General features: G+C 38.0%; 1 protein-coding gene across 5 annotated transcripts in view; it reads right to left on the bottom strand.

Annotated features, from left to right (window-relative positions):
* LOC108966577 (cartilage oligomeric matrix protein-like) overlaps positions 1–15,687 on the bottom strand; it is a 43,202-nt gene that overhangs the window by 11,839 nt on the left and 15,676 nt on the right. For all 5 annotated transcript variants that reach the window (XM_018929565.1, XM_018929569.1, XM_018929567.1 and 2 more), the window contains 7 exons: positions 14,741–15,019; positions 14,404–14,470; positions 12,246–12,561; positions 11,996–12,128; positions 11,697–11,828; positions 7,381–7,572; positions 6,970–7,087 (listed from right to left, as the gene is read on the bottom strand). In XM_018929565.1, the coding sequence (XP_018785110.1) occupies positions 6,970–7,087; positions 7,381–7,572; positions 11,697–11,828; positions 11,996–12,128; positions 12,246–12,561; positions 14,404–14,470; positions 14,741–14,819 (1,037 nt within the window). In that variant the 5' untranslated portion in view covers positions 14,820–15,019. The remainder of the gene's footprint in view (positions 1–6,969; positions 7,088–7,380; positions 7,573–11,696; positions 11,829–11,995; positions 12,129–12,245; positions 12,562–14,403; positions 14,471–14,740; positions 15,020–15,687) is intronic.

The raw sequence follows: 15,687 nt of genomic DNA, 5'->3' as shown, positions 1-15,687 counted from the left end.
TTTGGTAGCTCGAGACATCGACCCAAAGTATAAACACCTACGCAATGCTGCAGGCGATAAATGTACAATAGCACGGACAACCAAACAAATGACGAAATGACTGAGGTAATTGCAACGAAATGCACCGATATGTAGGCACGGTTGTTGTGCCCAAGCCGAAGTGAATTGTGCATGCGATATGTACCACGAGCCAACAAATAGGCAAACACACTTGGTTAAGTAGGAAGGTGTGTAGTATTATATGTGGACGGTTGTGTGACGCGGCGTGGTCAGCATGCGGACGGACACCACGAGAGGTAGAGCGACAGCGCAGAGTCATTCAGCCACTTAACACATTTGGCCACTTAGGCGGACCATTTGCAGTCATGGGTTACAGAGGTGACGGCATACAAGTGGCAAATTGAAGATGTAAGATCTCCGAAAAAGTGTATTTTGCACTTAATGCCTTAAGATCAATTGGATGGGGTTAATTTTTTTAGTTTCGTTGTCAAATTACATTGTAAGAAAATGTTGAAGTGAGACAAAAGATTCCGCGAAAAAGTTAGGCTTTTATGTCCATTTATTATTGCCGGAGATTCTGCCTTTATTCATGGACGGAGCATTTTTATAGCGTTGGCCAGTATTAAGCGTCTTCCGATGTTCCGTAAGTTTATTTTTGCCATTTTAGTCAAGTAAACTTCTTTTGATATATTAAATGCCTTTTTTACTCGATATTTCTTTGATCTGAAAGTCTTTTTCAAGCGTCGATAGTGCCGTTGAAATGTCAGCACATTCTCTCCTCAAAAACTTATCGTGACCGTAAGAACCCAGTGAGCGCAGCTTCATATAGATCCAGGGTTATTTTTAAGTAAAAGGTTCGTCAGTATTCATACTTTATTGGAAGGGATCAAGCAGAGATATTCTGTTTGACAGCTGCTTCAGCCATTTGCCAGTAATCTCTATAGAGTAGCTTAAGAACCCCTACACAGATAATCAGTTAATAATCATTACTGTTGTGGTATACTTTGACAGAAAGTCTGAAAGTCATTCAAATATATAAATAATCATGAGTTTCAGTCAATCAGGATGAGCACTATTGTAGAAATTCTCTTAATATGAACTTATGGAATCAGTCTTGGGGATCAAAATATTAATTTCCAATGCCGGGGTTAAAATCTAGAGCATTTTCACATGGAGGTTCCAAGTGCAACCAGATTCTATTTCACCTAGTCTTTCCAATGGAGTGGATGTCTTGCTCTTGCTCTACTTCCCCTGCCGGATAGTGCGTCAAATACTTTCAAAGCTAAGTCATGTCGTTCGAATGAATGATCGTGTTTTCATTCGGCTTAGCCGACATAGCCGCTGACTTTTAATTCGCTTCTTTGTCCAACCTGGAGAAAGCAGAGCTAATGAGCGATTCCCTTGTGAAAATATCCGACTTTATCAGAATATTGCATGTCTTCTACCCAGAAATCTATGAAAAATCATATTTTAAGTATGAATGGTACTAAGTTCAAAGAGTTGCAGCACGTCTGAGTCAATAGGTAGAGGTCGTAAATGTTGCGAAAGTTAATAAAATACCGGTTATCGAGGGTGATTACTTAGAGAGACATCATCGTTCTCTTGAAATCCATGCAAAATGTCTCCAAAGCGCAGAATAATATTTTGAGATCTTTGAAAAGATATTTCGATCTTTGCGAAGCTGTTATCTGAGACTATGAAAGTATCCACGATACCTAGCTGGTAATATAAACGAATGTGAACATCGAGTGCGATGGAAGAAAAAGCTCTATGAAACTAAATTCATATGGTTTTTATTTCATTGGAATGGATCCGAATAGTCCAATTATTACAGCTTACGATCAAGTACTTAGTTGTCCTAAGATAAAAGCTTCAAATTGCTTTTGGAAAGTGGAAAAAAACTCAGCTTTGCTTAGAGTTCCGTAATACCGGTAACTTGCGAAACGACTTGATGTTTTCAGTAGAAATAATTATGATCCGTTGTGGCAAAATATCGGCCTTTACAAGATAGGGCGCATTGCTAAATCACCAATCCCTTTAACTTGCAATCAATAAGTAGCTAATATTTGCACTGCCAAAGTAGAATACGCAGTAGTAGTGATGTCACTTGAAAATTATACTCTCTGGCTCAGGAGACGGCTGCTTCTTTGTTGCAGTAATCCGCCGTTACGTTTTCCTTGCACCGCAAACTAAGTGCAAATCAGCTGGTTTACTTTTCTAATTTTACGACGCTGTGGCATGAAAATTAGAGGGCGTATATGTTGTACAGTTAGTTGCAAGATTTATATGCGCCATACGTTTACTACGGTACTAAGTAACTGGATTGGCTTCTCTCGGTCGCCCGTACCGTATTTACGCATAAATTACGATGAGCGCAATAAAAGTCAACAAATTCATAGGCACTCCAGCAGACAGACAGTCAGTCAGTGGTACTTTAAGTGTGGCATACCTTCTACAGCGCGTCATTTTTGTTATTGTTATGGCTTTGCTTCTCTTACTTTTTTTTATGGCGGCTGTAGCGTGCGGTAATGTGAAACCACAATTGAAGGCGTGGCACGAGAAAAAATTACATCAATTCAAAGTAGTCACATTTGTGGCGACACAAGGTACATATGTTGGCGGCCCTAACGCCATATTGGTGGATAGGAGAGTGGCGAAGTACTAACGGAAGAGACCACAACAAGTGTGGATAGTTGGTTTGTGGTTAGAAAGTAGTTAGCCAATCAGTTGAGCAGGTAGATTGCGCAAAAGATTAAGGTTAGGTGCATACTAAAGCGGTACGCAACTTAATTTTTGATTTATTGATCTGAAATTTTGTACATGTATTTTTATTTTCAAGAAGCTAATTATTTGTTTGAATCGCCGATATCGGACCACTATAGCATATAGCTGCCATACAAACTGTACGCTAAAAATCAAGTTTTTGTATGGAAAACTTTTTTATTTGGCGAGCTATCCTCCCAAAATTTTGCATAAATTATTTTGCAAAGTAACGGTACAATATTCTAACAAATCGTTCTGATCGAAGGCCTATAACATATAGCTGTCATACAAACTGTATGAACAAAATCAAGTTCTGGTATGGAAAAGTTTTTTATTAGACGAGTTATCTTCACAAAATTTGGCATGAATTATTGTTCAAAGTAACGGTACAATATTTTAAGAAACTGTTCAGATCGGACCACTATAGCACATAGCTGCCATACAATCTGGTCTACCAAAATCAATTTTTGTATGCATTTTTTTTTTTTTTTTTTTGTGAAGAGTATTACAGCCTCGTTGCAGGCAAAGTTACCGTTGTCTCCTTTTCACGTTGCGCTCTGCTCCACTGTGTGCCTAGCCTAAGCGTGTCGCGGCTTATATATGCGTTTGTTTGTACATAAATTTCAAGTTGCGTGTTATCAGTTGGCTGCAGCCAACAGACAGTGTTGGTACTTAATGAAGATGCAACCAATTGATATCAGAAAGCAACAACAACAACAGCAACAACATAAACCGGTAAGCGCCGAGTAGTTGCGCTCTAATAAAAGCGAGCTTGGTTCCGAGGCGCGTTAACTGCTTGTAGGTGTGCAGGTGTGCGCTACAAGTGTGTATGTGTGTGTGTTTAGGCGGATCGCGGCGACCGCAAGTATGCGCTGTTAACGCTTGTGCGGCAATCGCATTTTGTATCGTTAACCCAACCTCAATTGATTTGCATAAAATCTTGGCCACCAACAAATTGTTAGCGCACATAAACACATACGCCACTTTACTGCACTTACTGTCTTATGTTGTTATTTTTGTTGTCGCCATTGCACTATTGGCCCAACAGCGTCGTAAATGTCAACAAGCATTAACGGTGATATGTGACCGGACGCCAGCCAGCAACGTCAAAGAGGCGCTGATAATTTCTTTTGTATTTTAAATACATTAAAAAAAAAAAAAGAACAACGATAGTGAAGCGAAATGTATACTAAAAGCTTTCGGGCGTCGCACAGCCTCGATTGCCGCAGTAAATCAATTAAATGAGGCGCGTGGAAGCGGAAAACAATAAAAAACCAAACTAAAAATAATAAAAACAACAACAACACCAACCATTTTATCTCATCGACTAAGTGTGGCACTAATAAAATGTTGCAACTTATGTGGCAAGTGCATGCAATATGCAAATCGGCCAGACTCACGCCCGCCGCACCCCCTACGCCCTACTCACATCCCGCACATTGATTGCTCAATTCATTGCCATGAAATACGCAAGCGCGAAACGGATAAAAACGCCATATCTTCCCAGCTTTATTGTTGTTGCTGTTGCGCTGCAGACCGCTTGTTGTTTCATGGCCTGCGGACATCAAAAACACCTTCCACCGGCAAGTAAATTAATTTCACAGCAATTTACAACCTGCTTACAGCGTCGTTCAACAATCAACACTCTCGCGGCTTATCGATCCTTTTTATTAGGGATGCATTAAGCTGGTAGCTACGATCTCGCATAAAAAGCATACAATGCATAAGTGCATACATACATACATCCACGCATTCATACACACACATATGCATTTACGCGCATCTGCCTTTTGTAATCGCATCAAAAAGTGGACTCAAGGCTCTGCGCCGTTTCGCTGCCACGTGATTCATACGCAAGTTGGCGATAAAAAGGTGTGCGCTCATAAAGTTGTGCAGACAATTTAAACTGGTTTCGGTTAGTTAGCACCTGAACTGGGATAATCCGCTGGTATGTAAATGGCAGGGCAAAAGAATTCGGCTTGGCAATTCGCTGCCGCTAAGTGAAGTTATGGTAGTTTAGGCAAAAAATCTCTTACAAGTATGAGAAAATCGATCGAAATGTTGTCGTGTTCGTATTTCGTAAATTTTTTGGTTGGCTCATCTAATTGCGATAAATAAAAATATAACAAAATTACAAGTTCCTAACTGCTGAACTATAGAAGTTGTAGCACAATATTTAATAACTGAAGAATCGGTTGTATGGGAGCTATATGAAGATGGAGCCATATGTAGAAGTTCACGCAAATGAGGAAAGTCCTCTGAGCGCTATGCACTTATGAGTGGGCAGAAACGATTCTTTTACATATCGCTCAAGCGGCTCACGACCTCCTATCTTAGACGAAGTACCCTCTGGGTAGCCAAAAAACAAGCATTTGAAGGCAAGTTAAAGTGAGAAGTCGAAGCATCCCCCAAAGGTTTTGTGCAGGGTTTGGGACCCGCCACGTAAAAAAAAAAAACAAGAAACAAAAAGGAAACAACAGCCTCGGATAAGTAATTCTACGTAAAGATGATGCGAGTAACAGAAGGTTTCAAGACCGGAGCATACTCTTGTATAACCCCTAGAGATGATCTAGCGACTGATGAATACTAAAATTATGGAATGAACACTTCTCTAGCCTGCTGAATGGCAGTGAAAGTACAAAGTCAGAAGAAGGCGAGCCTGATTCTCCAATTCATGACGATGGAGCAGACGTTTCATTGCCCAATCATGAAGAAGTTCGAATAGCAATCACCCGTCTGAAAAACAACAAAGGGGCGATGCCAATGTCAACCGAGCTACACAACATAATCTGCGCTAACTAACCTGCGCTAAGCCTCTCAACATCGCATATATGATTCTAGCGAGCGTAATGTGTCAAAGATTACAACCCACCGTCAAAAAAAAAAAAAAAATAAAAAAAAAAAAAAAAAAAAAAAAAAAAAAAAAAAAAAAAAAAATAAATAAAAAAAAAAAAAAAAAAAATTATTGGACCTTATCGGTGTGGCTTTGGATCTGGAAATTCAAAAATCGATGAGATATTCACCATGTGCCAAATCTTGAAAAAAAAAAACCGTGAAAGGAAGATCGACACGCGCCACCTCTTTGTCGATTTCCGAGCTGCTTTCACCCGCAAAACTAATACGTCTATGTAAACTGACTGCTACTGCTAGAGAAAATAATTCGAGCTGCAGAGCTGAATAGAGAAGGTACCGGCTTCTACAAGAGTGCACAATTGCTGCCACACGTCATTGACATCTGTATCGTTGTCCGTAATAACCGCGCCTATCTTGGATCCACCAGCAATAATGACAGCCTCAAAATCCAACGAAGAAGAGATATTTCCAACAGTTACTACTGCGGACTGAGTAGGCAACTAAGACGTAAAGTCCTCTCTCGACGAAGAAATACCACACTTTACAAGTCGCTCATAATTCCCGTCCTGCTATATGGAGCAAAGGCATGGCCGATGACAACAACTGATGAGTCGACGTTGCGAGTTTTCGAGAAAAGTTCTGCGAAAGATTTATGGTCCTTTGCGCGTTGGCCACGGCGAATATCGCATTTGATGGAACGATGAGCTTTACGAGTTATCCCACGGCATTGAGTTGGTTCAGCGAACTAAGAGACAATGTCTATGCTGGCTAGATCATATCGTCCGTATGGGGGAAACAAAGGAAGAGGAAGACCTCCACTACGCTGCTAAGGCCAGGTGGTGAAGGATCTGGCTACCTTTGAAATATCGCATAGGCGCGGTCTTATAAACTTATTGTTAATTTTGGAGGTGAAAGACCACAACCGTGCAATTCTTCAAACATTTTCATATTCCGTTAAACAAAATATACTATATATCAATTTATATTATAGAAACAACAGTCTGGGGACTCATGGGGTTTGTGATACTGATAATGCTGCTCTTAGCACTACTTTAAAGAGACTTCACTCGAGTATGAATCGATAACTCTTCAAAGCTGCTTTCTGCTTGAGAAATTTCCTCCAACTTAAAAACAGTTATAAAAACCTAACGCTAATTGAACGCATTTAAATTCGCCACGAAAAGGGTGCGAATGAATTGCGCATGCGCACATCAAAATATTTGCGTTTGCGTCGTAAAACGAAAATTCAAGCAAATTTTAACTCTTGTATGCATATAAATATGTATGTGGTTGTAGTAGAAATGGTGCAATAAAAACAGCTCGTAAAAATACGAAGACTCTGGTGACACTTACACATAGCAAGGCCGCTCCGCGCACGTAACGCCTGGCTTACAGATCTTGCCGTCACCAACCATGCCGGCCGGACAGCGGCCGCACCTCAGGCCCGCCATTGTCTCAAAGCAGTCGACACCTGCAACAAAAGCGGACAAGAAGAAAGTAAACAAAAAATATATAGTAACAATAAATTAAGTGAGAGCGAGCAATAAAGGAAAAAACCGAGTGACAATAAAGCGAGTAACTGCGATAAAAACGGTCAAGTCGAGCGCTTGTGTGCGCGCTGCAAACGGCTAATTATTTGCTTAGACCATCAAAGAAGCGTTCGACCAGAATAGGCTTTTTGGGTTCAACAAAGCTAATGTAGCGATTTGCAGGCGTTGTAATCAGCTAAATTAAATTTGGCATTTGAATCTAATGGCTACTCACCAGGATAACATGGATTTGCAGTGCGACAAGTCGGCTCGATGCGTAGACTATTGCTGGCCGTGGGCTCCTTGCAGCCAGCGCAGTTCTCTAGCAGTTTGCGTAAGTAGGCGATCTCTTCGCGTTGGTGGGCGATATCTTCGCGCAGCAGTTTCACCAAAGCCATTAAGTCGCTGATGGATTTTGCGAGGGCGTCTAAGAAGAAAAGTATCAAGAGTGAAACAAACAAAAACAGTCAAGTAAACAAAAACAACAGCAAAACGTATAAGAATAATGAGTGTTAAGACGACACAAAAACATATGGTTTAAGGTATATATACACATGCAGTCATTGAAATAGTTACCACTGTCTTTGTTTGGTCTGTGGAATGCCTAAATATAAGTAAATGTAAGGTTCAAATAGCAGATCGGAAGTATAAAAAATTCCTTTTAGGCACTCGATAGAAGAAACTGTAGGAATATGATGGGAATATTACCTGGAGGACTTCATTTAACTCTTTCACAGTGCCGACATCAAGTGATGCCACTAGAAGAGAGGTTGGCGAAGTTAAACTACCTAGTAGAGCTAATCAACTCAGTTTATCTGTTAACAGATATCTATACTTTCAAGCCATATTTATGGTATGTGTTTAGTGGTATTTGATTTGTGAGCATCTCAACACTAATAAGTTTGGGAATGAACTGAAGTTCTACTCAACGGTTCCGATGATGTACACACGCAATGAAATAGTTACCACCGTCTTTGTAATGTCAGGGGATTGCTTAACTTAACTTTTTCTCAGTATCGATAACAAGTAATGTCCCCCGAAGAGAGTTAGCCAAAGTCAAACTGACTAGTAGAGCTAGACAACTCAAATAATTTGTGGGTGGTTACCTATAATTCCTAGCCATTTTTACGGAATGCACTGAGAGACTAAGAAGCCTAAGTTTAGGAATGGAATGATAGTTCTACTGAACAGTTTCGAGGACCAATATTATCCGTTCATTCAACGAAACCCAATACTCTGGAGAAGACAGTAGAAGAGACTGTCGACGGTCCCAAAACTTAATAGTAAATTTTTTGGCTACATTCATCTAGCGTTCTCTTTAAAAATTTCTTTCGGCTCAAACGTTACTTTTGCAGATATTAACTTTATCTCATTAACTGTTGAAAGTTATATAGTCCGAATACAATGTCTTTACTAGATGCTTTTTGTGGTTTTTATTCTTGTTTAGGGTATCTTATTATTAATCTACATTTTTGAATAGGACTTCTTCGTCGATCTGGTTTTTCGTATTTTGTACGACTCTCTTGCTTGAGAGGTCTCTTCTTTGTATATCAAATATCAATATCTTTTTCAGGCTTCTATGGATTTTAGGTGTTTTGAACGAAGTTTCCGACGGCTGAATTTATTACTTTGAGGTATGCTTCGGATTTTCAAGCATCTCGGTGATATTTTCAGTCGAGCAAAAGTTTTTTTTTTATAGCTTCGACAACTTGCATTTGCCAGACTTAAGAATATTTACAACCAAGGTGTTCAACCTATGGAAGTTCTCAACCATATTGAACATATCATAAATAAAAGCACAAAGGAACACTTGTAATAAGTAACGAAAGCTTTTTAATACTCTCAAGCTCTGAGGATCATTCACATCTTAAGAACGCTTCTTTGAGCTTTGTCATCCAGAACTATTCAAATACTGCAAAAAGCTCTGAGACACATATGTGATCAATAAAGAAAGCTTTTCAATTCGGTTTTTTATAACTGTACAAATTTTCGAAATCGATCGAAAAAAAGCTTTAGGCTTTGTCTTTCAGAGCGAAAAGCTTTTAAAACTCCGATAAACTCCTTGTACTACTACTGTAAGCAAATTTTCAAAACTGAGCCATAAAAGCTCTAAGGAACATCAATATTAAGCATATGAGACCTATTTTTAAGCTGTGCGGTTAAACAATAATTACTTTCTGAGTATCTAAAATCGGTGGATCACTCGCACCTTGAACCCCAGTGCAATTTAAAGCCAGTGTATCCATTTTAATGACCGTATGTGTGCTAATAAGAACTGATGTGCCGCTAAAGCGCAGCTAAATTAAGTCAGAGCAGCGCTGCATACACAGCAATAGTAGCAAAAATAACAAAAAGAATGATTGCAGACTAAGCTCACAAACGAGGCACTATAACCGGTAAGGGGTAACTATGTGCAAAGCGCAAAAAAAAAAAAAAAAAAAAAAATTATACGTTTGCAACGCCGCCAATGTTGTTGCCGTCATTTAAGGCGTTTATTACTGTACGAATACTGGTTGGTGGGCTTGCACTGCTGAGAGTTTGCTGCGCATGCGCAGCTGCATGTGGGCTAAGCAAGGTCTATTTGTGCGCAAGGTATGATAGTAGCAGCGGCAGGCAAAATAACAACAATATTCAACAATAATAATACAGCGGTGTGGCATAACAAAGAGACGCACAACGCTTATTTTGCACTGCAAACCATTTCGTACACTGCAATTGCCAGTTCGCACATTTCGATAATCCATGGAGGTTACCATATCGTCGCTAATGTCGATTGACACTACCGAATACACCCGAGTGCGCTTGTCACCCTGCTTGATTGTGGTGTGTAGCTAAATACGCTGCACTGCCGCGCCGAACTGTGGGAAGCCGTCATGGGCGAAACCAAAAGCAGCAGTTGTGGGGGCTCTCTGATAGATGTTTGCTAAAAAAAAAGTTACGCCAACGATTAGCTGATTAATTTCCAACAAAACTCTTTTTTTCTAGATATAGCTTTTTTAACAACTTCGTTAGTTCTAACTCTATGGGCTATATACTTAGCAAGTCCAGTGGAGTTAAAAGAAACTGAGTGAGATTTGCCTGGAAGCCAATGGAGAATCGTGATGTACTCAGCGCCGTATCAACAGATCTTTGATAAAAGTTGAAAAGCTTTCAAAGTAACAAGCAAATGAATATATCATATAATTTATGCTATTTAGAAGCTTTTTGTAAGTTGACTTTCAAAAAAAAGCTTTCCGAATGCAAAGCTAAAAACTTGAAAAAAAAAATCATCTTAAAGCTCATTAGCAACATCACTGGAGCTTTTGTACGTTAAAGCCTTTTTAAGCTTTTTAGGCAAGGTAAAGATATGCCTTAAAGTATTTTGTTCTCGCGAACTTTTATTAGAAATGAAACCCTAAGAAAGCTCAATACCTATATTTGGAAGCTTTTGGTAACTTGACTTTCAAATTCATCTAAGAAAAGCTTTTCGGGTGCAAAACTAACAGCTTGAATAAAATCACTTTTAAGCATTTGACAATATCATTCGAAGCTTTTAAACGTTAAGATTTTAAGAAGCTCTGTTAGGCAAGGTAAAGATATGCCTTGAAGCTTTTTGTATGCTAGAAAATTTATTTATCTAAACATACCATTTGTTTATCTAAATATATTTTCACTCACAACAAAATATGGAGAACATTGCAGTTGAATTTAGTAAAGCTTATCTAATTGCACAGCTTAAGAAAAGCTCTCCACAGCTTACTATGGATGTTCCTTAAAGATTTTTGTAGTTCAATTTCGAAAATTTGATCCTTAGAGCATGTTAAGGTCGACTTCGAAAATTTGCTTACATAAGTAGCACAAAGGGTTTATAGAATCTTACAAAAAGCAGTATTGAAAGGCTTTCCTTACAACTCACCGCTAAGAGCGTTTTCCGTTTATCAAATGGATCGGGATGTTAAAGCTTAAAAAAGCTCTTAAGATGTAAATGATCCTTAGAGCTTTTCTTCGATTTCGAGAATTTGCTAATGTAAGCAGTACAAGGGCTTATAAAAACCAGAATTGGAAAACTTTCTTTACTTATCAGACATGTTCCTTTGAGCTTTTTTCGGTGGTTATACAAACCAGGTCATAACTTTGTTATAAAAGTATTAAAGCCGCTCCCACATCTCTTTGTATGCACTGAGTTATTGTAATTCCGGCTTTCTTCGCGCTTTTTCTCACACTGTACGCCAAAAGCGAGTGTGGGCTTTGTCTATTAAATGAATTGACAGTTTTAAAGAAGAATGTGAGCTGCACTCAAGATATGCAAATGAGTTGAGACAAATTGATGGAGAGGTAGAAAGCGAAAATACAGGAAGTGAACATACAATAACAACAAAAAAGAAAAAAAAAACTAGAAATAAACCTGTAATTAAATAAAGATTTACACAAATGACACTAAAGACCGCACAACTATTGGCATCTATGAGGTGTAGTAACTTTTAATTATCAAAACAAGCCTTCACAACGAAAAAGGAATATTAAAATAAAAACATTTTTGAAGATCAAACTGTGAAAATTTCCATAGTTTACCTTCACAATCGCCATGCATCATCGGTATATCGCCGCGTTGTTCGAAATCTAACGGCAATTGACGTTGGGTGAAGCGCTCATAACTGCTGTCCGAGTTGTAGAAGTTGCGCACGTCGCGTTTTTTATTTTTCTCTGCAATGAAAAGCCAACAACAATTAGAAAAAAGCAACAACAATTGTAAAGAGCAACAATAAATACAAAAAAAGCAACAACAACAACAAAATAATGTCAATAAAAAAGTATTTATTGCGCGACTTTCCGGCGTTTTCAGCTACAAACCACACTAACCGCCTACTTACCACGCTCTGTGGTGACTTTCGTCTTCAGCATGCGCCTATTGCCGCGCCGATTGAGACCTTTCTGACAGTTGGCACGCTGCAGCGCATGCTCCAAATTGCCATCAAAATGCAAGGGATATTTGCGTTCGCGGAACTGTGAAAGAGTATGAAAATTTACAGTTACTTGAGTTAACAGTTATGACTAATTCCGAATTTATGACACCTTCCGTTCTCTTTACCACATTTTATTACGCACTTAAAGCGGACTTACCAACTTAATAACCGGATCATCCATCTGTATGTACAATTTCGATAGGTTCATGTCGAGCTCGTGTGCGTCGCTCTCTTTGCAATCGACTAGGAGCGCAATGCGATTTTTGTGAAAGTGCAGCGCCATCGAACGTATCGTGCTCGTCTCGTTGATGTTCGGTATGACGAATTGTAAGGATTCCGTTACACCGCTGGCACTAATGTCTAGTGTAACACGCTGCTCGCGTCGATCCAGGAAAAAGGAGAATTTATGCTTCAACGTTGGGAAGTCGATCATGAAAAGTGCTTCGATGGAGATATGCAATTTGCGACGGGGACTGTTGAATTGGATTAAGAGAGAGAAAATGAGATTGAATATATAATTGATATGAAATTAGAAAAGAACGACATTTTTTTATTGTACGAGTTCAAGGTTTGATCAAACGCCTGGAAACCTAAGAACTTAAAACTGCTAAGTTATAATTTGTTCTCCGACTGCTTGTTCTTTAATACTCAGTAGTACAATAACTTTTTTGTTCTCCTTACAGAAAAAATATTGTGAACCAAATTTGTTTTAGAATCAACGTACAAAATAGGTTTCAATACTAACTTGATACGATACTTAACAAGATTAACACTTTTTGGGTGCCGTTTGTTCCACTCTTTAGAGTCAAAATCTATGTTTCGAAGCTTCCTCAACTGTTCGAAACACTAACGGCAACTTTTCAGCTGCAAAAACTAGAACTATGAATAAACCCTTACTCTCTACAACACAATGAGGACTCTATAGGACTCAATATATGGCTCAAAGAGGACTCGATATTAGTGGCAACTGGTGCATGTGCATCATTGGATGATATGAGTCGCTGGAGTCTTACCATCTCTGGTGCAATCATAATTAGTATGACTCTGCCATTTCACAAGCTCCAGAATTCTCATAAAGATTAGAAAGCTTACTAAAAGCTCTATGAATTTCTTTGTTTAACCACTCTGCTATCGTAGGACTGCTAATGACTACAGGAGTATGGAAAATATAGAAATAATTACAGAAGGAAAATATCGGTAATAAAGAAGGGAAGGGAAGAACACAAACAAACAGAGGAAGAGAGAAGGGAAAGACCAAGAGTAGTCGGTTCAAAACTTCGGCCTCTTCGTACGAATAGCTTCGCCCAAACGAGGCATGACACTCAAATAGTATTCCTTGTTGACAGCTTGGCCTCCCGGAAGGAATTCTGTGTTGCCCACGCCTAAATAATCGAAGAACACTGACAATTAACCTTGATTTTGACCTGCTTTGACATGGTTTTTCAACTTCAGATCACCGTGACCACGATATTCGGTTCTGATTGATTGTATATTTCCTATTCGTAAGCATAGATCCAAGACCCATTGCCTTTAACAATACGTTTCATTACATCCTGTAGTCGGAAAGCATGGTTTCACAGACGTTAACGCGCCGCTATTTTTGGAACATTTAAGTAATTTTGGAAACAATCATGCTTTTACTTTTCTTAAGCCCAAATGTTCTTTGAAAATGATTTCCACCGATTCTTCCGTTATGCCAACGGTGTCTGTAAGATCTCTAACTGTTAATCGTTGATTTTTAAGCACAATTTTCTTTATTTGATTGACGTGTTGATCATTATACGATTTTATTGCTTTGGACGTGGTTCGTCGTAAACGCGTTCTCTTCCCTCTTGAATAATTTGTACCAATCAAGAACACTTGCTTGCGACAAAGAATTATAACCGAAGGCCTTTTCCAACATTCTAAAGGTTTCGGCGGAAATTTTATTCCACACACAAAATTTAATAGAACTTGTTGAATTATGGCTCAGATATAGCAAAGAGCAATGGGAGGAAAAATATATATACACAGAGAGCGAAATTTAAGCTTCTTCTTCTTCTTCTTTACAGGCGTAGAGTTAGTTAAATAGGAGAGAGAAAAGAGATACAGATAAAGAGGGATAGAGCTAGAATGAGTGAAATAAAGATATAGATAGAGAGCGCTAGAGAGGAAAAATAAGTGAGGGAATGACAGTGATAATGCCTAATCAATTTCCATTGAGAAAGAGATAGTAAATAGTATTTAATACGATTTATAGACTCTTAAAATCTATTTTATATTTCTCACTTATTTTATTATACAAGTATTTCTCTCAAATAGCCTTCATAACTTACCGTATGTGTCGCATTGAAATCACACAATCTCCCTTTTTGATGTGTTGTTCCAATTCGGCGGACGCCACTGTGGAAAAGATTTAAATTTAATGATTCAAAAATGTTAAATGATGCAAGATTGAATGTGAAATATAAAATATATATATATATGACATAAAATGTATATAAACATATGTTATAGACTTGTATATATACAATATTTATCAGCATGCTTAAATATTGCAACGATTTTCGCCAAAACTATGCCAAATATTTGGTAATGAAGGGAAGTTGCAAGCACAAATATTGACTGATAAATATTAAAAGCAAAAATTATGCATTCAACTTTGGCACCCACCTGGATCCAGTGACAGTGATGATACATCGCCAACCCACCATGATGTGGTGACTAAAATAAATAAAAGCCGCCAATTCATTGCTCAGCTTCGCGTAAACAACGGGATGGTCAGCAATTTGTTGCGCTTGTTGTTGTTGTAGCGCTTTTAAGCGGTTTATGAGACTTAAAAATTGTTATCGGATTTGCTGTTGTTGCTGTTGTAATTCTTAAGTGTTTGCATATGTAAGTTGTGTGTACTTGTGTCTGATATTTGTCGGCGTCTTATCGAATATTCGTCAGCTGCAAAAATTTACAAAATAAACAGAAAGCAAATGAAACAGGCGTTACGAATTGCAAGAGCAAAGTAAACAAAAGCTCTTGTGCCACAAAGTTTGCCTAAATTTATGAAGAATTTTATTTACAAATATTTTATTATTTTTTAATTATTTGCGAAAATAATTTTTGAGTGTAAGTTATTAGTGTAAGCCGATATGAAACTGAAATCTGAAATAAAAAAAATTTAATTTGAAAAATATTTTTTTAATAGTGAAACCTTCATTCCTTCCGTAGTGATAATTAGTTCCAACAAACAAAAAAAAAAAAACAAATAGGTTTAGAATGAAATCTTCCAACAATGACTGGAAATTTTCCAAAAATTGTAGTGGAATTTTCGACAATACTTTTCGATTTCGAAATTAGTTATGAATTTCCGATTTCTGTAGTGAAACAGATTATTTTTCTTGTTTATAAAAGAAAGACTAGCAAATGACTAAAAAAAAATAGTGTTCCAACAAGTAGTTTGAAAAAAAGCAATATTTTCATAACCAGAAAAAACATAAAGTTTGAAAAAAAATATAAATATTTTTGAAACACAAAACAAACAGGACCAACTAAAAAATATAAAAAAATAGAAACTTCCATTATTTCAAAACATATTTTTTTTTGTTTGTTTTATTAAAACTCAGAAA

Source organism: Bactrocera latifrons, unplaced genomic scaffold (assembly GCF_001853355.1).
Source record: "Bactrocera latifrons isolate USDA-ARS-PBARC rearing strain unplaced genomic scaffold, ASM185335v1 scaffold_164, whole genome shotgun sequence".
Lineage (NCBI taxonomy): Eukaryota > Metazoa > Arthropoda > Insecta > Diptera > Tephritidae > Bactrocera > Bactrocera latifrons.
This window is presented reverse-complemented; position numbering and strand designations above follow the sequence as displayed.